A 19,955-nucleotide genomic window follows, 5' to 3' on the forward strand; every position below is an offset into this window, starting at 1 on the left:
AGAGGGGATGCAAACCTGGGAGGAGAAAATGAGTACTCTGGCCATGAGTGCAATATTTTGCTAAAGGATTACTTAAATGATATAACCATTGAGCCCTAAATATGGGGTGGGAGATTCATGGAAAAAGAATGGAAGGAATCAAGAACTTTCTCTTTCTCTCTCCTTTTGTATGGAAAACTATTTGGTATGTTGTCAAGGGGACAGGTTAGATTTTTTTGCTTGGTTGAAACTCTTCTTTTATAGCACATTCCTTTTTTAAAATTTTCTTTTGCAGCGTGGGGTTTGCAGTACCATGTTTTCTATTCATACCTTAACACGCTCTCATTGTTACCTCCCACACGCGGGAAGAATTCACAATCAACCTTCAGATCCATTAAGAAAACTCTATGCCAAAGTTCAAAGGAAGATACCCAAACAAAGAAGTATTGTATTGGCAGGAAGGAGTGGGAGAGAATCAGCAGTGAGAGAGTCTATTGCTTCCAAAATTCTGCATTCTTGTTGAATCTGAGTAATCAAACTCATAAAGCTATATTCTTGCCTCCAACGCCAGAAGGGGCAAGACAACACAACAAAGTGTGCAGGGGATAGGTATTTATTTGCACCCAATCATGCGGGGGAGGGGGAGTTTAAGCATATTTTCCAACTGTCCAATTTCTCCATCAGACACCCCCTGCAAAAAGGAAAAAGGAGAAAAAGTTGAACACACACAACATACGCTTTCCTCCTTGTAAATGGTGGCTTCTCCTTAGGAGAGGAGTCAGTAATCTACTACACAGCCAAAATTCATTTATGAGTCTGCACACATTTATGAGTCTGCACACAAAAGGGAGTGCTTTAAGGGCATGCAATGAAAAGAATGGTGAAGAAGAGGAGGTTCACTCAAAACAGAAGGTGTTTGTGCTGCTTGTGTTAAGTATGGAAGCTGAGTGAAATCTATTCTTATATAATAAATTCTGAACATGCTATCATTGTTATTGCCTGTCATTTAAGTGCTTAATAAAGCACATACAGTATGTGGACCGAGAATACTTTGGCCACCTCATGGGAAGAGAAGACTCCCTGGAAAAGACCCTGATGTTGGGAAAGATTGAGGGTACTAGGAGAAGGGGACGACAGAGGATGAGATGGTTGGACAGTGTTCTCGAAGCCACGAACATGAGTTTGACCAAACTGCGGGAGGCAGTGGAAGAAAGGAGTGCCTGGCGTGCTATGGTCCATGGGGTCACGAAGAGTCGAACATACTAAACGACTAAACAACAACAAAGCACATATAACCAACATGATTAATTCCACCCCCATTTTTTTCAACTGCTAATTTTTACCCCCGATTACCACATTTTGTTCGTAACACACACACACACACACACACACACACCCCTTTCCACTAACCATAGGAAAGCAACTTGGAGCTGCATCTGAGCAAAGCCATAAATTGCCCTTCAAGTGGCAGCTAGCAGGATCCCAATCAAGAACAGGAGCCCAGGATCCAAGGAGGAAGGAGCAGCCAGATCCATCACCACCAGAGGTCAACACAGGACTAACGCAGGCCAAGGCCAGCAGCTCAGCAGTTCCTGAGCCCAAGATCCCCAAATAAAATCTCTGGTGCCCATTATCTACAGAAACAGCACCCCTCTGATGTACCACTGGCGATATCTGGGTTTCAACATTGTGATATATCACCAGCTAAAGATGGCAATATACCAATATAGCACAATGTCTGAAATAAGGATGGAGCTACGTAGAGGCACTGGGCTGGCTTCACGGTTCTTCCCACATTGTGATTTTTGCAGGGGCCTGCTCTTGTGATTCGCTGCCCCCTGAAGGAGCCAGGGGAGGGCTAAGCCGGCAGAGATAACAGGAACTGCAGGAATCGAGAGAAGCTCTGGCTGGCTTCACGGTTTTTCCCACACTGTGATAGCACACAAACACACACACACACCACCACCACACCACCACCATCATATATTGCCTGGTCAAAAATTTTGAAACCGATTTCATGGTAATTATTATTAATAATAATTATTATAATTTATACCCCATCCATCGGGCTGGGTTTCCCCAGCCACTCTGGGCGGCTTCCAACAGAAGTATTAAATACAATAATTTCTTAAACATTAAAAGCTTCCCTAAACAGGGCTGCCTTCAGACGTCCTCTAAAAGTCTGGTAGTTGTTTTTCTCTTTGACATCTGGTGGGAGGTTGTTCCACAGGGCGGGTGCCACTACCGAGAAGGCTCTCTGCCTGGTTCCCTGCAACTTGGCTTCAGACAGCGAGGGATCTGCCAGAAGGCCCTCGGCACTGGTAAGGACTTTAAACTGGTTTTGGTCAATATGTCAATATATTGCCCAGCCCTACCCACTAGCCACTGAAAGCGAGGGATACAATGTCAGTCTGGCAGCACAAACCATGCGCTGAGAGGGACTTGTCAGAGTAGAGAAGGAGTGCTAATTTCTGAGCCTTCTGCTCCTCAAGGAATGAGCAGAGCCTGGCAGGGAGGTGTTGATCTGGGACCTGGAAAAGCAGGGATGAGGAGATGTTTCATTCCATTTGCATTTAAATGCAAATCTACTTAATCCACAATTTCTGAAGCAACATGTGAAGCTTCTAAATCTGTATTTCTGGCTTTTGCTATGCAGTTCTCCAACCATATTATACAATCTGTGTATAAATGCACATATGAGTGTAAACAATACACAAGCATGCATTGATGTAGGGGAAATTGCTCATAATCAAAAGCAGAAGGTCGAGCCAAAGAACAATTTGGCCACTGGCCCTGGTGTCCATGCTCTGTCTACTCAGTTGGAGAAAGGAAGTTCCTCACCAAATGTTACATTGAAGAAAGGATGTTCCTTACCAAATTGTGAAGGGATTTAAAACCTTAGAAATACTTGTGGTATTCCTGGTTATAATCTTATGTTGGTATGTATTTATAATATTGATGGTGACAGCAGCCACGAAATTAAAAGACACATGCTTATTGGGAGAAAAGCAATGACAAACCTAGACAGCATCTTAAAAAGCAGAGACATCACCTTGCCTACAAAGGTCCGTATAGTTAAAGCTATGGTTTTCCCGGTAGTGATGTATGGAAGTGAGAGCTGGACCATAAAGAAGGCTGATCGCCGAAGAATTGATGCTTTTTGAATTATGGTGCTGGAGGAGACTCTTGAGAGTCCCATGAACTGCAAGAAGATCAAACCTATCCATTCTGAAGGAAATCAGCCCTGAGTGCTCACTGGAAGGACAGATCGTGAAGCTGAGGCTCCAATACTTTGGCCACCTCATGAGAAGAGAAGACTCCCTGGAAAAGACCCTGATGTTGGGAAAGATTGAGGGCACAAGGAGAAGGGGACGACAGAGGATGAGATGGCTGGACAGTGTTCTCGAAGCTACGAAAAGGGTTTGACCAGGCAGTGGAAGACAGGAGTGCCTGGCGTGCTATGGTCCATAGGGTCACGAGGAGTCGGACATGACTAAACGACTAAACAACAACAGCAACAACAACATTTATAATATTGAATAGATCATTTTGTTATATGAATGTATAAGAATAGATTTTCATTCACATCTTTTTACACCACTTAGGCCTCAAGCGGCTGAAGAAGCCAAAAGGCAAAACAGGTTGTTTTTATTCCGGAAAACCTTGCTCTGCTTGCATTTACTTATGGACTTCACACTTCATAGGATCCACATATATTGGGTCCTGTTTGAACATTTGTTGTAATACTTTATTTGGACTTACATGACAGAGCGGTTGAGTGCCACTACTATTTACTACATTGTTTACCCCTATGTGGAGATAAATTAAACATTGTATGTAATTTTCTCAGCAGGTTGCGTTTTTTGTGGTTCATGCTTGAACTGTACGTGACCTAGGTTCTTTTGGTGTTGGATTCCTCAGTTGGAGACAGCAATGCTTCTGAACAATAGTTGCTGGAAATTGCAGGAGGGGAAAGGGCTCCTGTGCTTTGATCCTGCTTGTGGGCATCTCGTTTGCCCCTGTGAGAACAGGATGCCAGATTAGATGGGCCACTGGCCTGGTCCATTAGGCATTTTATGCTCTTAATTTTGAATGTCTCAGTAAGGAACAACGACCCTTGCCCAGGTAAATTCTCAACCTGAACTGGAAAGATTTTGTAGATCTGTAGAGGTGAGCCAACTTTAAGCCCAGGGAGGTGGCGTGATTACACTACTCAACCTCTAGCCTTCATGGCTCACTACAACGTGCCTTGGTTTTCTTGATTCTCATCCCCGCAGCTCCTGACAGTATTTATCATCCAATCCACGGTGATGAAACACAAGGTGTATTGCACCAGAAGCAAATGGATTCTGGGGCTAATATCAAGTAACGTTTCCTTCCAAGGTTACTTTGCACTTCTGAAATTCCTTAAGCTGAAGAAAAGGCCAAAGCTACTTTTGCTGAAAAGAAAAAAACGCAAGGTGGTTTTTTGTTTGTTTGTTATTATTATTCAAGAAAATGGCAGATCACAAAACAGGAAGGGAGGCTGCCAGCCTCCTTGAATCTGTTGGTTTTGTAAATTGCCTAGTGGTTTCTATGTGCCTATACATGCTTCCAGAGCTATGATTAGATTAATACACAGTTTCAAATAAGCCAGAGGGGGGCTTAGCCAGTTTCCCCTGCTAATAGAGCAATTTGAAACCCATTTGAGCTAAATTCCTTAGACTTGTGTATATTTTAATCAGATGCGAAGATGAGTTAAGCATTTGGGCTCCCCACCCCTCATTTGCTTTTAACTTCTACAAAAGACTCACCCCCACACACACACACACACATGTAACTTGCTTTCTGAAAGGGAGGGAGAAAACAGGAAAAGCCGTGTCTAGCAATACTGTGGCACATTTTTATACAGAATTAAGAAGAGTGTGTGATAGAGCATGAATGAAAGAACGACCTGCAAGTTGTCCCACATAGGCACATGCAAGTCCTCTTCAGACAAAAGATCAATACAAAAGGTCTGAAACTGCTTGGGTGCACAACCAAAACCCCTATGCGCTGCCACTGCTCTTTGAAGGAGTCTTCAGGGAGACACTGTGTTCAAGCCACACAGTCAAGAACCCCAATTGTTGTGGATTCCCATCTGCAGTCAAGAACCCGGATTGTCTAGGATTCCCAACTCCAAGGATGGTCAGGAGAGAAGGTCAGCATGGAAGGATATGTACCTGTGTGCAAACCTCTCCCCACTTTAAGTTCACACATGCTACATATTATCTGAAACCGGCCTGCGGGAGAAACGGATATGAAAGTGCAGGTGCGGGCGGGGGAAATTAGAAATGCCCCACCACTCTATTTTAGCTTTGTGACTCCTTTGCCAAAAAGCACTCTGGGTGCTTGGCTATTGTGGGGAGTAGTGTGTATTGGGGGGGGGGGTGAGGGTATCAGAACAGGTACTGACAATCACTGCCCAAGGCACCTACTGCACCATTTAATGCTATTGAAGTTGCTTGCTATACTCACTATCTTGGCAACCGCTTGCTTTCTAATTTAAAAAACAACAACATGTTTGTTCTTGTCAAAGAGAAAAGCATGACTGTCCTAAAATAGGTTAACTTTTTGATATATAAATTCTGCACCAGCAGGGGGGTGAAATACCAGGCTGTGTGCTGTTCAGAGAGTCTGCTTGCCTGCATTTAGATATACGTGTGTTACGAGAGACAGGGTGGCTCTCTAACAAGGACAAAATAGGGACAGAGATTTGCCAAGTCCCCAGAACACAGGGAACTGCCCCTGGTAAATAAGGCAAGCTGGAGAACGTGGCAGAGCTAGGTGCCATCAGCATATCGAGGGCACTGAACACAAAGGCTTTGGGTGGCAGCAAGCACATTTCAGAACCTGAGAAACTGTTGTGGGTACCATATACAGCCAGGCATATGCAAAAAACACACATTCCCTGACCACACTTATTCCTCCCTGCCGTCAGCAATTATGCTGAATTCTAGCAGAGGTGAGGCCACATACCCAATAGTAGCCTTTTTTTTCAAGTCTAATTGCCGTGGGCAGGTAGCGTGTTTGTATCTTCAGCCGGGGAGTGTATCTCTTTCATTCCCCAAAACTTTCCTCCATCTTAGACCCCCATTTGCGCTGTACGTTTAAAACAATATCACAGAGCTACAATTTTCAGAGTGGTTTAACAACCAAATCCTCTTCATGTAAGAATTGTAGCTCCAGGAGGAGCAGTCGCAGAGACAAGAAATGAAAAGTTGTTCCATTGTCTGGAGAGGTCACTTCCTGGTTCGCATGGAGAAGCCATTTTCAACAGAGCCCAGCGATCGAAGCGTGCAGCTGTATTGAAGCAGCACTAGGTGTTGAAATTCCCGCCCTGCCCCCCTAACAATTTTCCACCCAGGGCAACCACCACTGGTCTGAACCAAACTCTAATTTGTTAATAGCCACCCCCTAGCAGAGGCATGAGGGCCAGGGGCCTCCGGAGTCTGCCTGCCTCCTCCCATTCAGCTACCCTACAGCTGGGGGAGAGACAGCGGGAGGACCGTTTGGCAGCTTGGAGCCTGCGTGTGCCCAAGCCACCGTGTCACTCCCAGGAGAGACGCGTGGCTTGGATGCACTGCAGGCCCCACGGTGAGTGCCGCCCAGCATTTTGTCACCCCCCTCAGTGCTGACACCCAGGGCGGACCGCACCCACCACCCACCCCTTCCTCCAGCGCTGCACCCAACATCCCCATAGCCCTTCCCTATGGCTAACATTTCTCTCTCTCTTTTTTATCCCTCCCACCATACATCTAATAAAGTGGATTCTGGTCCATGAAACCTTGCTTTTTTTAATGCAACAGACTAACACAACTATCTTTCTGGGAGAGGCTTATTGTTGAAATCTGTTAAAGGGGGCCAGACCTTGGAAGCAGATCAGAAGGTAAGGACATGAAACAGTACTTCTGAGTGGTGAGAGAGGCATATAATCATGCATAAGAAATAAATCTTAGTTGATTAATCATGTGAGTTTTACTCAACTAAACAGCATACCTTGCAGACAAGGGCGAAATGTACTTTTTCTTTTTTCTTTAAATGACATTCAGGTGAGGGAAGTGTACAATATAACATTCATCTTGGGAGAGGCATTCACTCCTTCAAGAGGAAGGAAGTTAGGCTGTATCCAATTTCTACTCAGAGGAAACCCACTGAAATTAATGGTCCTATGCTAGTCATGCCCATTAATTTCCGTGAGCAAAAGTAAGATGGTTTTACAGCCCAAAGCCTTGAAACGGTTTTTGTAAGTAGTTCAGGGCTTTCTTTTTTCTTTCTTCAAAGTGAAGCCAGACCCAACATTTAGAGTTCCAAAGGTGGGTGGGAGGGATAGAAGAGCAGTTACAAAAGAACATCTGCACAGTTGAAAAATTCAAGGCATGCCAAAATTCACTTCTGCCAAGTGCATGCAAGCTGTTAGGTTAACAGAACTAAAAATGACCAATTGTGATGTGAGAAGATGCCAGGAAGCTGCCTTGCACCATTGGCCAACCTAGCTCATGTATTCTTGATGCCCGAGCTGGGAACATGTGACCATCCAGGTGTGCTCAGACTCCAAGTCACTGACCATTATGACTAGGGCTGATGTGAGGGCCACCGGCTTCCAACCGCTGCTCACCAGTGAGCGGCAGTGGTCTTTCCAGGATTTCAAGGGGGGGGGGAGTCTTTCACAGCAATGCCTGGAGATATCGGGGATTGGCTCTGGGACCTTCTTCCTGCAATGCAGTGAGCTCTACCGCCAAGATACAAACCTTTCCTCCAGGTTTCGCTACAACCCCAGATCCTGACCAAGCTTTCCCATTTCTCCATCCCTGGCCAAAAACACCCTGGCACCACCTGCTCTACATTGTTTTGCCTGAAAGCCTCAAATGCTGTGTTTCTGTTGCCCCCACTCTTTGGCAGGAAAGAAATTGTTACACACACAACCCCTTTGTGAGAAGCCGAGGGCTGGTCTCTCCCAAGGGGAGGGGATGGGGAACCACATGGGCAGGCAGGTGGCTGAGCAGCTATTTATGCCTATTCCGTCCCCTCCTCTTCATTGAGCTTCTACACACCCCATAATTCTACAGTGGTTCTCTCTCTCTCTCTCTCTCTCTCTCTCTCTCTCTCTCTCTCTCTCTCTGCAAGCCACCATTGCTGGGGGCTATCTAGTGATTTTTCTTGAGTGCAGTGAACCCAACTCCCCATTTTTGCTGACTTCACACTGTAGGGTTCTCCTGGCTTATGCGTTACCTGTGTCTTTGGTCTGTTTGGCATTCAGTTTGGAAAGGAAAGGGAATTGGGGGTGTATTTGTGTGTGGGGGTGTGTGTTCTTTGGCCTGCCTTGCTCACCTTGGTGAATGCTGGACAGCAAGGCCTGCGTTGGATTCATGTACCCAAAGCTCACACAGCACAGGGAGGGTGAATTTACTCCCAAGTTCTTGGCTGGGGAGCCATGGAATCGCCATCGCCATCATTATTATTTTTAGATTTTAAACATCTCTATTGAAAGTTCAAAAAGTACATATGTGCACTAAACATTGTGAAACATAAATAAAAGAGGGGAAAAGAGAAAGAGAAAGAGAAGGGAAAATAAAGGGGGCGGGAGGGAACCCAAAACCGTATATTTTACAAGGTTGTTGTGTGTGGAGACCCTTTAACCCAGCCTAGAAATAAATTCAGACTGGACTCATATTTTTGGTTTGGTTTTGGGCAGAATTTAGACCACAACATTATTGATTACAAATCAAGTGAGTTGTTGCATAGGCTCTGGTTCCAAAGCTACCTACAGTAGCGCTGACTCAGGGCACACCATCAGTCAGCATAGGATAGGTGAACATCTGGGACAGCCTGGCCCATGGTTCCCCCAGATGTGCCCCGAACTCTGGAGGGGGCACAACCCCGACCGGGGAAGACCAACCAGATGTCCCAGGATTCCACTTAAATGAATACCCATGGAAAGGGTTGGCTAGGGTTCTGCCACCCCTATCAGCATGAACCAGAGTCTATCCACCAACCTTACAAGTTGTGACGATTTGCTTTGCGGCAGGCGAAACCCAAGTGGCAACAGCCAATCAGCCAAGTGGGGAAAATTCCTGCCATGCCCCAACCCCAACGGTTGGCGACACACGACGGCATAGCAAGGTCAAGCGCAAGCCCTAAAATAAGGGAGAGGTGGGCGGGTGTTTCGATGCACTGTGCCAGAGAAGAAGGATCTCTAAGGTCACGTGCAGCGCTTAAATAGTGGTCTCTCAGACTCTGTAGACTGGCATGCCCTCAGCCCAATTGCACCCCGTCTGAGAGACCACCAATAGGGTGTTGTGGCTGCTCCAATAGTCCCCGCCCCAACACCTAGGCCTGATTGCCGGGACCCACAACAACACATGCCCTCTATTGCAGGGAGGGCCCAATTTATTGTACTCCACCATATCTAAACCTATTACAGTATTTGTAAGAATGGATTCCAAATATCATTGAATTTGTCCGTGGCAAGTCTGCATTTACAGTGGAACCTCGGTTTATGAACACCTTGGTTTACGAATTTTCGGTTTACGAACGCCGCGGACCCATCTGGAACGGATTAATTCACTTTCCATTACTTTCAATGGGAAAGTTCGCTTCAGTTTATGAACGCTTCAGTTTATGAACAGACTTCCGGAACCAATTGTGTTCATAAACCAAGGTACCACTGTATATGCAAGTTGTTCATACGCTGCGAGTTTGTATAAATCTTCAATCACGATCATTATTTTATTATTTGTACCCCACCCAATTGACTGGGTTCCCCCAGACACTCTGGGCAGTTCCCAGCATACACAAGAACATAAAAAAACATTAAACATTAAAAACTTCCCTATACAGGGAATCCATGGGGATTTGAGGGGTGCTTCCCTTCTGGGAAAGACGTGGGTGGCGCTGTGGGTTAAACCACAGAACCTAGGGCTGGCCGATCAGAAGGTTGGCGGTTCGAATCCCTGCAACGGGGTGAGCTCCCGTTGCTCGGTCCCAGCTCCTGCCCACCTAGCAGTTCGAAAGCACGTCAAAGTGCAAGTAGATAAATAGGCACCGCTCCAGCAGGAAGGTAAACAGCGTTTCCATGCACTGCTCTGGTTCACCAGAAGTGGCTTAGTCATGCTGGCCACATGACCCGGAAGCTGTACGCCAGCTCCCTCGGCCAATAATGCGAGATGAGCGCCGCAACCCCAGAGTCGGTCACGACTGGACCTAATGGTCAGGGGTCCCTTTACCTCCCTTCTGGGAATGTCCTGCTTTCTCTTAGGATGTCCCTATTTTCATCAAAGAAATGTTGGAGGGTATGGAGTTATGTGACGCCTGAGCCCAGGAGATAAATAACAATAAGACCTTTAGAACACATCTGAAGGCAGCCCTGTATAGGGAAGATTTTTAATGTTAAATGCTTTATTGTATTTTTATATGTTGTTGAATAGGAGAAATTCACACCAAAATGTTGTGCTGATAATTGTTTCATGAGGATTTCTTTCTTTTTTATATATAAATATATTTATTAATTTTATAAAAGGAACAAAAACAATCAATTCACATTAATAATCCTCCCATACAAAATAGTTCACCAACACATTTTAAAAAAAGCACAAAAACAAACAACAATAGCAAAAATACAAAAAAGACAAAAGAAGAAAGAAAGAAAAATATTACTCATAACTTTTTCATCACATTGTGGACTTCCTCAGATCTCCCCTCATTGGGTCCCTATTAAAATTAACCTTTAAGCAGTTTTCACAATATTTTAAACCTCTTATTGCAATTCTCTCTATACCTTTCAACTCAATACCCATCTATAAATACCAATTTATATTATTAACATTCAAACATTTAATTCATATCTCTAAAAAATTTCCAATATCTAATCTTGCTATTATTTCTCCCCTTAGCTTATACTTTTTACCAACAATGATTCACAATTTATAATACTACAGCGTCTTCCCCTTTCAAACACACACACACACACACACACACACAATTTTGCAGCAGAAATATGGAGAACTGGATCAGGGATCAGAAAAATAAGAAACTGAGAGAAGCAAAATGGACCGATCCGTCAGTCCCTAGTATGAAATGAGGGACTTACTTGGTTGGTCGATAATCTGGTATGGTACGGTCCAGTGATATTTTCTCACTGAGGTAGGAATTGTAGCCGTATTTCTCATGTGGTCCCTTGGCTTTCTCTTCCTCCTCAGGGGAAAGTGTGGCAGGAAGCCCACCTTTCCCGCGGCCACCATAGCCTTCAATGAGTCCCAGTGATTTGGACAAACCTGGAGAGAGAAAAATAGGATCAGTTTTCAAAAATGGGAGTCAACCGTTGCTTCTTTATCCCAGAATCAAAGATGTAACCCAGGCGTTGCTAAACCTTTTGGGCCTGTGAGCACGTCATCTTTTTTGAGTGTGTATTGGGATTCCCACTCCTTCCCCTGCTAATTTCTGTCCCTTTCCCCAGATCAGCTGTCCCGGTTACAGATCGTGTGTGTGTGTGTGTCTTTGCACACACACATTTGCTTCACTTTTCCAAGTGATTAGGGTAAAAGCAATATCCAACAGAATTAATCTGAGCCTTGAAAAACACAAAGAACTGTAAGAAGGAAGGAGGAAAAAATGGCACACACTCTCTAGGGATGTAAGAAGGTTTCATTTTCTTTTCCACCTTGTATTTGTCACACACAACATCGTTTCTGTTCCACTGGAGTTCTTCCAGCAACACCTACATGATTCACTACCACTACCATCGTCATTTGTCTGCTGCCTTTCCATAGGTAAAGTTCTGCTCAAAGTGGCTTGCAACTTGTATCTTTTTAATTACAAACATAGCAAAAGCAGTCATGAACAATAAATAAAATGTGTTAAAAGTACGCAACCAAATTGAGAGATTACCACATAAATCATAAGATCTAAAAGTAAACATTAAAAGGAAATAGTATCAACAGCAGCAATGAAACCCCCTAAACTAGGGGTCAGCAAACCCTCAGACCTTGTGGGGGCCCGGACTATAGTTTTTTGGGGGGAAATGAACGAATTCCTATGCCCCACAAATAACCCAGAGATGCATTTAAAACAAAAGCACACATTCTACTCATGTAAAAACACCAGGCAGGCCCCACAAATAACCCAGAGGTGCATTTTAAAGAAAAGGGCACATTCTACTCATGTAGAAACACACTGATTTCTGGACCGTCCACGGGCTGGATTTAGAAGACGATTGGGCCGGATCCGCCCCCCCCAGGCCTTAGTTTGCCTACCCATGTTCTTACCTTTATCAATTCCTCCACTCCACCCCCGTCTACTATCTGTATCATGATTTAGCTACTTCCCACTGCCTTGCTGAAAAGGGACTAATTCAGAGAAAGGGAGGAATTGCCGAGTAAATACCTATCTTTTCAGTGAATGAATCATAGGATTGCAGAGTTGGAAGGGACTTGGGGGGATTATCTAGCTAGCCCCCATCCCCAGCAATGCAGGAATCACAGCTATACAATCTCTGGCAGATGGCCATCCAACCTCTGTTAAAAAAAAAAAACCTCCAAAGGAGAGTTCGCCACCTTCCCAAGGTAGTCCATTCCACTGAGCGAAAATGAATGCAGATCTAATGGCCAATTTAAGCTTTCAAAGAAATAAATAGGACACAGCGTGCATAATACACAACCTTGGACATTCTGCAACACAAAGTGCTTTTTGCTCCACTCTCTTTAAGGAAAGAGCCAAGGGGCAAGAACGAGTGTCAAAGAAAGAAAAGCCAAGCACATTAAGAAAGGATGGAAAGACAAAGTAATATTTTATGACATGCTTCACTGTGCATTATAGAGAGCAGCAGCACCTGACATTTTTACATTTATTTTTAGGAGAGATTCACACCTCCCTCGTTGTCAGGCACTACTGAGCACTTTGATGGATGATTTTTATTCTTCGTGGTGATATTTATTTTCCCATCGCTTCGGTTGAGGGACCCTGCGACCCCTCCAGGCAGGCCTTTTGTGGCGTTCCTTTATTTCGACAGAAGGTGAACAAGAAACAAAAGAGCGCAATGCCACGAGACCTGGATTCATGTGCTCCCCAATGTAATGTTGCAATGCTGGTGTTCTCTTCCTTCAAGGCACTGTGCATGGGGGGGGGGCGGCGGGGAGGCAATGTCAGGGAATTGCATATTCACCAATTATGTATGGTTAGAATGCAATCAGTTTCCATACTTAAAAACAAGCTGTCCAAATCATCTTAAAGTATATTCTTCTTACCCAAACCTCCAATTTAGGCCTTCAGCTCAAAAACAGGCATTCTGGGGGTTTGGAATATACCTATTCCAACTGTTTAGCTCAGTAAAACGGGTTCTCCAATTATGGAGAGCACGCGTTGCGGGAGGGGAAATTAGGATGACCCTGTTGTTGTTAGGTAGATTAGATAAAATGGCCACTGGCAGGTCTGGGCATTTGGTGCTGTTGCTGGGACGAAAAGAGTGTTGCCGTTTGAAATAAGGGACGGCCCCTAGCCTATAAAACCCCCTACGGGGCTATATTGGTTTCACTTTTGCCAAGCGCTTCGGATTTCCCACCCGCCCACCTCCTTTTTTTGAGGATGCTTTGCGTATTGATGTTGCTGTGCCTGTCATGGGGGGGAGGCCTGCTTTGAGGCAGGGGCCTGGTAGGAATTTTGCCATCTGGCTGATTGGCTGTTGCCATTTGGTTTTTGCCTACTGCATAAGCAAATCGTCACAACTTGTTAGGTTGGCGGTTAAAAAGGTAAAGGTAAAGGGACCCCTGACCATTAGGTCCAGTCATGACCGACTCTGGGGTTGCGCGCTCATCTCGCATTATTGGCCGAGGGAGCCGGTTGGCGGTTAGACATTGGTTAAAATTGGCTGGTAAGAAATTGGCTGGAAAGAGGAGTATGGAAAGAGGAGTTTGGAAAGGCTGAAAAAATTATGCTAAATTTCTGCTGCTTATAGAGGTATTCCGTTAAAGGAATCCTGGGGCTCAAACGGCTCTCGTCAGTACCCCGCTAGGGGAATTGGGCCTAACACAGAGCAAATTGAGCCTCGGGGAACATTCGAGGGAGGACAAGAAGGGCCTGGTACCTGGCTCTGTCCTCCCACTGAGAATGTTTACCTATTGACTTCCACAATCGACTAGAGAAAGTCAGTGCAGGATCTGTCCCAGGGCGGGGGACAGATGGGTTAACCAATGCCTAAGCAACCACTCACATTTGATTGTATTTTAATAAAGTTGTGGCCAAAATAATGCCAAAAACCTTAAACTTAATTCATGTGTGTGTGTGTGTGTGAATTTATTGGGGGGGGAATCCGGTGACCTCGGCACGCAATTTGATGACCTAGGGCCCAATCTTCAAAACTTTGTTCCACATGCATCTGCCGGCTGAGCTAGCAGCAGCCCCTCCCAGAGGCTCCTTAATAGATCTTGTAACATGTTCCCATAGTCATGGATCAATTGGCTGCCTTACACAGCAATTCCAGCTCCTGGAATCCGTGAAATAAATTCAATGCATCATAAAGCCAGTCCACTCCTATCAGGAAAAGTTCCACTGCGCCACACTCCTTTCCAGGTCATTTCCTCCCCATCCCACATCTCAAAAGGCACCCAGAGCCATTGTCACAAAAATTTAAGTGTTCTCAGGTGAGATGCAACAATTTGGATATGTGCATTCCCATTCTGCCCCAGCCCTGCACGTCATCCCACTCACCACGCTCCCCATTGCCAGATCAGCCTGTCAGAAGAGATTCACTAAGGCAGTCAAAGTGTCACTTTGTTTTAAAGTGTATGCAATGGCAGATCTGCAAAACGTAGACAGGTGCTCTTGGTGGGAGGAATACATTAAGTGCCCGGCGTCAAGATTGGAAAAAGACAATGTGACTCCTCAGTGATTGAAAAGTTGTCTTAGAAATACCTGGCCTTGGAAAAGGAGGAATCAATCCTAAGGCTTGCCTTAAGGAAAATACTTTGATTCATGTGAGTATATGGTGGTTGATTGGTACTTCAACCCCTCCCAGAGAGCCAGCTCACCTTGAAAACTAGGGAGCTTCTGCAAATGGGATGCTTGAAAAAGCTCGAACGCTCAAGGCACCTCTCAAGGATTTGCAAGGAAAATGAGAAAAACATAAAGGGTTTTATTTCAGGCTCTTTCCTCCACCACACTCCCCACCAGTAAACAACAACAAAAAAAGGAAGACTCTTGCTGTTTCAAACAGAGAGGAGTCAGTAGCAACAATGGGGACTGACAATGCTGAAATTGGCTAATAAATAAATATATATATATATATATATATTTAGATGCCATCCATCTGGCAGGGTTGTCCCAGCCACTCTGGGCTACTACATTCTAACCCTACTACAAAACCAGTTCCTCCGTCATAAGAACAACATATAAGGAAATAAACAGAGCCTGCTGGATCAGACCAATGGCCCATCCAGTCCAATATTCACAGTAACCAACCAGATCCACATAGGAGGTCCACAAGCAGAATGTGAGCACAACAGCACTCCATTCACCTGCAGTTCCCAACAACTGGGACATAGTGCCTCTGACAGTTGGTACCCATCCGTGACTCTTGTGGGAGGAAATTCTATAGTTCAATGTGTGATAAAGTACTTTCTTTTGTCTCTCTTGAATCTTCCAACATTCAGCTTCCTTGGGTGACCCAAAGTTCTGGTGTCGTGAGATACTAAGAGTCCCTGTTCTGTTGGGCCACTGAGAAATTCACTTCGTCCCAGACACAAGGGCTCAGTCCCTCAATCATTCAACTAGGAATGCCAGTGTTCTCTGATAAAAAGGTGTTTGTTTTTTATTAGGGTTTATAAAGAATATCTCTTTTTTGGTCCAAATTAAAACATTAATCAAAAGAAAAGAAGTTAAAGTGAAGTTCTCTAAGCTCAGGCTCAGACATGTTCTTCAAGGGCTCATGAAAGCCCACCTCAAGTAAGAAGTGAACTTGTATTGACTTAAATGCTATCTTTTATTAAACCACCTCAAGGCAGTTTACAATAAAACCCTTTATAATACAGATAGAATTTTAAAAACATAAACCAGCAGTATTAACAGTCGGTACACATGTTTGTAACACACTTAAGGCCTCAGAGTTCTCCATCTTGGAATGACACCCACACCAGGAAAGAATTAAATCAGCGATACCAGGAAATTCATGTACAGGTGGCCTCAAACTCTGGTGTGCGCTGCCACCGGTCCCCTGCTCCAGTCCTGCAGTGAGAGGTGAAGGACTGTTGCATAGCTGTCAACTTTCAGAATTGAAAATAAAGGATCAGCAGCGGCGCGGCACCAGAAATTGCTTCTGCACATGTCCAGACTTCCGGTGCTGGCTCTGCCCGGTTTCCGGTGCCCAGACATGGGCAGAGCGGCACCGGAAATTGGTTCTGCGCATGTCCAGAAGCAACTTCCGGTGCCAGGCTGCCCGTGTCCGCATGTCTGGGCACCCGGGCATGCGCAGAGGCGATTTCCGGCAGCACTCGGCAAGTGAGCGAGCAGCCAGCCGGGAGCCGGGACATTGAACACCATAATTAAGTCTCTGTTGGCACAGAGTTGAACGTGGGGTTCAAGGCTCCATTGAGCACCAACAACAACATCATGCTTAGGCAAGCAGTGGTGACGATAATGATGGGAAGCCCAGTTGCTGGTCATGGGCCTGCTGCAACCAGGCCCTTGCCCCAGTATGCCACATATTGGTGCCGGACTTGAGAATTTACTAGCACATAAGAAGGTAGGAAGCTGCCTTAGACTGGTCCGTCAAGCTCAGTATTGTCAACACTATACAACAAAGGCTCTGCAGGATTCCAGAGTCTCTCCAGCCCAAGCTGGAGGTGCCAGGAATTGAACCTGGGACATCCTTCATGCAAACCAGATGATCTGCTACTGAGCTACAGATACTGAGCTGCAAAGCAGGTCCTCTGCTACTGAGCCATGACTACTTAGCTATGATGCACTTCCCTGGAATTTTACTAGAGGCAGATTGAAATAGAACGTGTCAAGTGATTTGGTGAGTTCCCCAAGATTCTAGGCCATGCTGCTCTTAACCAGAAAGCACAGGTCTGTTGCCGAGTATTGAGCAAATCTTACGAAAGCTTGGTGGAGCAAGCCATGCACCCAACCACTGGTTGTCAAAACACAAGTGAAACAGAAGGATTGCTGTTGCTTATATTAAATAATAAAAAATATAAGAAGCAAAGATAGGGATGTTTAGCGTATCTGAGCACTTATGAAACCCCAAGTTCCCTCCTGTGTCGTCCTATCTCCAGATTAACAAAAGACCTGGGGTATGCTCAAGGTTTTCACTCAGATTTATTATACAAGCCTTCCATCTAGAAGCTTCTGTACACCGGCAATTTTTGTCATTGAGAGAGCTCTTAACTTGTCTCTCCTTTTTCCTACATCCAAAATACATGATACTTCTGTTTGACTGAGTGATGGTGGCACTCTGCAGCAGCACTGAAAAGAAAACACAACCTAGTATTCCTCCATGTGAAAAAGAATGTTTATTAAAGAGCTTCCTTCTGTACACTGCAGAAAGTCCACTAAAACTGTTGCTACTAATTAGACTATTTAGCAGTCATGTTGTGCCTGATGTTGTACAGATCATATAAGTGACACAGTAAGTGCCTAGAGCTCTTCTGATCTTACGGCATCTTCAGGCAGGACTGGGAAAGACTCCTTCGTCTGAAATGCTGGAGAGTCATTGCCAGTCACCGACGCCAATGCTGAAGAATGTGAACATCCAACCTCTGCTTGAAAACCTCCAATGACTTTACTTTCCCCCCAAAAAACCCACAGTCCTTCCTGTTGGGGATAATCCAGACTGAAATTCCCAAGTGTCAGAAAAGGTTATTTACGTATGCAACAACTGCAGCCTGTGTTTTGTTATCCCCAAAATGCAAAATGAGCGAGGTCCCAACCAAAGAGGATTGGCAACTTAAGTTGACAGAATATGCAGAATTTGCAGACTGAACATATAGAATAAGAGAACAAGAAGAACATAAGTTTAAGGAAGATTTGAAAACATTTATTGAATATATGGAAAATAATAGTGTACGCTGGCAGCATTAAGATAAATTCAACCATGTAAATAAGTTTTGATGGATGTAATAATGGACCCAGGTGGTGCTGTGGTTAAACCACTGAGCCTAGGGCTTGCTGATCAGAAGGTCGGTGGTTCGAATACCTGTGACGGGGTGAGCTCCCGTTGCTCGGTCCCAGCTCCTGCCAACCTAGCAGTTCGAAAGCACGTCAAAGTGCAAGTAGATAAATAGGAACCGCTACAGCGGGAAGGTAAACGGTGTTTCCATGTGCTGCTCTGGTTCGCCAGAAGTGGCTTTGTCATGCTGGCCACATGACCTGGAAGCTATACGCCGGCTCCCTCGGCCAATAATGCGAGATGAGCGCGCAACCCCAGAGTCGGTCATGACTGGACCTAATGGTCAGGGGTCCCTTTACCTTTACCTTTAATAATGGAAAACTGATTGGTATGGTTTTTCTGAAATATTCAGGGATATAAGGTATGCAAAATGAAGCATGGAAAGAAGAAGGGGAGTCACTGATATCTTATTTGAAATTGTAAAACAGAAAATTTAATAAAAATATAAAAAAATATAAAAAAATGAAAACCTCTAGTGAAGGAGAGTCCATGTCAGGGGAACACCAGGGGTCAGCAGGGAGCCCGGAAGGGTGGTGCCAGGGCTCTCTCACCTGGAGGAACCTCAGGATGCTGAGTGAGGATGAACACAGCACAGCACCATTATCTACTGCATCTGTTCTGTCTCTTGCATGCACATGTTAAAAGGTGAGGGGAGAAGCTTCTCAGTCATATGGCACCACTGCTGTTATGGCTGAGAGCCTGGTCCATTTCATTTTAGGAAATTGAAGTGCTGCGGCAGTCCAAAACTGAGCTCTGAAAAATAATCACGTTCAGCATCTCCTAAAGATATAGAGGAAGGAAGAGGATATAAAGCACCACGCACAAAAAACCCTGCCTTAACTACATCAGAGAGCTGGACCGAAGGCTATGGGGCAGTTAAGCGCTTCATAATATTTATCTTCTCTGAGTGAAAGGAAATACAACAATTCATGGCTGGTGGAGACGGAGGGATCAAATTTCTCTCTCCACTCAAGGAGATTAACGTCATAAAAGATCCAAGCCGTCATGCGTCATTACAGAGACACGTCGCCAAGTTGTGAAGGAAGGGCGCTTTTGGCATTTTCCATGAAATAGGAGTAATAATATTCAGTGTTTCTTATGAAAAGTTGGAAGAGTGAGATTTGCTGCAAGCTGAAATCGGATGTCCATCTTCGTAACCAGGAGGAGATCTGCTGGAGATTTTCTTGATGTGAAAAATGAGTCAAGGGAATGCAGAATATTGTGGCAATGAGTGAAGCCACTTTCTTGATTCATTTCTCCCCTTAAAACAATTAATTGGAGTGCAGATCAGATGCTGTGATGTGCCACAGCAAGGCCACCCAGCAGGTAAAGTGAGGCAAGGTGGGAGAAGGTTCTGGCTGACTGAAGGTAAGGCAGGTTTCAGGCTAGGTTCTGGGGCAGTAGTCTGCTGCATCCTTTTTCAGACGCTTTTAACCCAAACACGCATTTGGGGACCCATTTCTTGGACCTTTGCCAGATATGTGCATGGTGATAGTGCTCCTGTTATGAGCCACCTTGGATCAGACAATGACCCAGCTGTGAAGACCAGTGCTCTGGGGCGAATGTGGAGCTCTGAAGTTGCTCCAGCAAGGAACAAGCTGAAACGGAGCCCTGCTATGACTGCAAAGCAGCTTCATTGTCAGTACTGCAGGATGCTTCTGTATTTACCCTTCTCCAGTAATCTCCAACTGTAATGGAGCAGGAGTCTCAGGGCTTTCTAGGTCTTCTGCAGGAGAGTCCTCCCAGTCAGGGGATGGCAGTGCTGCATCCTCAGGCAAAGGAGTCATTGGCCCAGCGAGTT

The 19,955-nt window shown here is 45.0% G+C and overlaps 1 protein-coding gene across 1 annotated transcript in view; it reads right to left on the bottom strand.

Annotated features, from left to right (window-relative positions):
• GALNT17 (polypeptide N-acetylgalactosaminyltransferase 17) overlaps window positions 1–19,955 on the bottom strand; it is a 128,844-nt gene that overhangs the window by 70,589 nt on the left and 38,300 nt on the right. Inside the window, exon 2 of the mRNA XM_035139012.2 lies at window positions 11,087–11,270. Coding sequence (XP_034994903.1) covers window positions 11,087–11,270 — 184 coding nt within the window. The remainder of the gene's footprint in view (window positions 1–11,086; window positions 11,271–19,955) is intronic.

The sequence above is a fragment of the Zootoca vivipara genome, chromosome 15 (assembly GCF_963506605.1).
Source record: "Zootoca vivipara chromosome 15, rZooViv1.1, whole genome shotgun sequence".
Classification (NCBI taxonomy): Eukaryota; Metazoa; Chordata; class Lepidosauria; order Squamata; family Lacertidae; genus Zootoca; species Zootoca vivipara.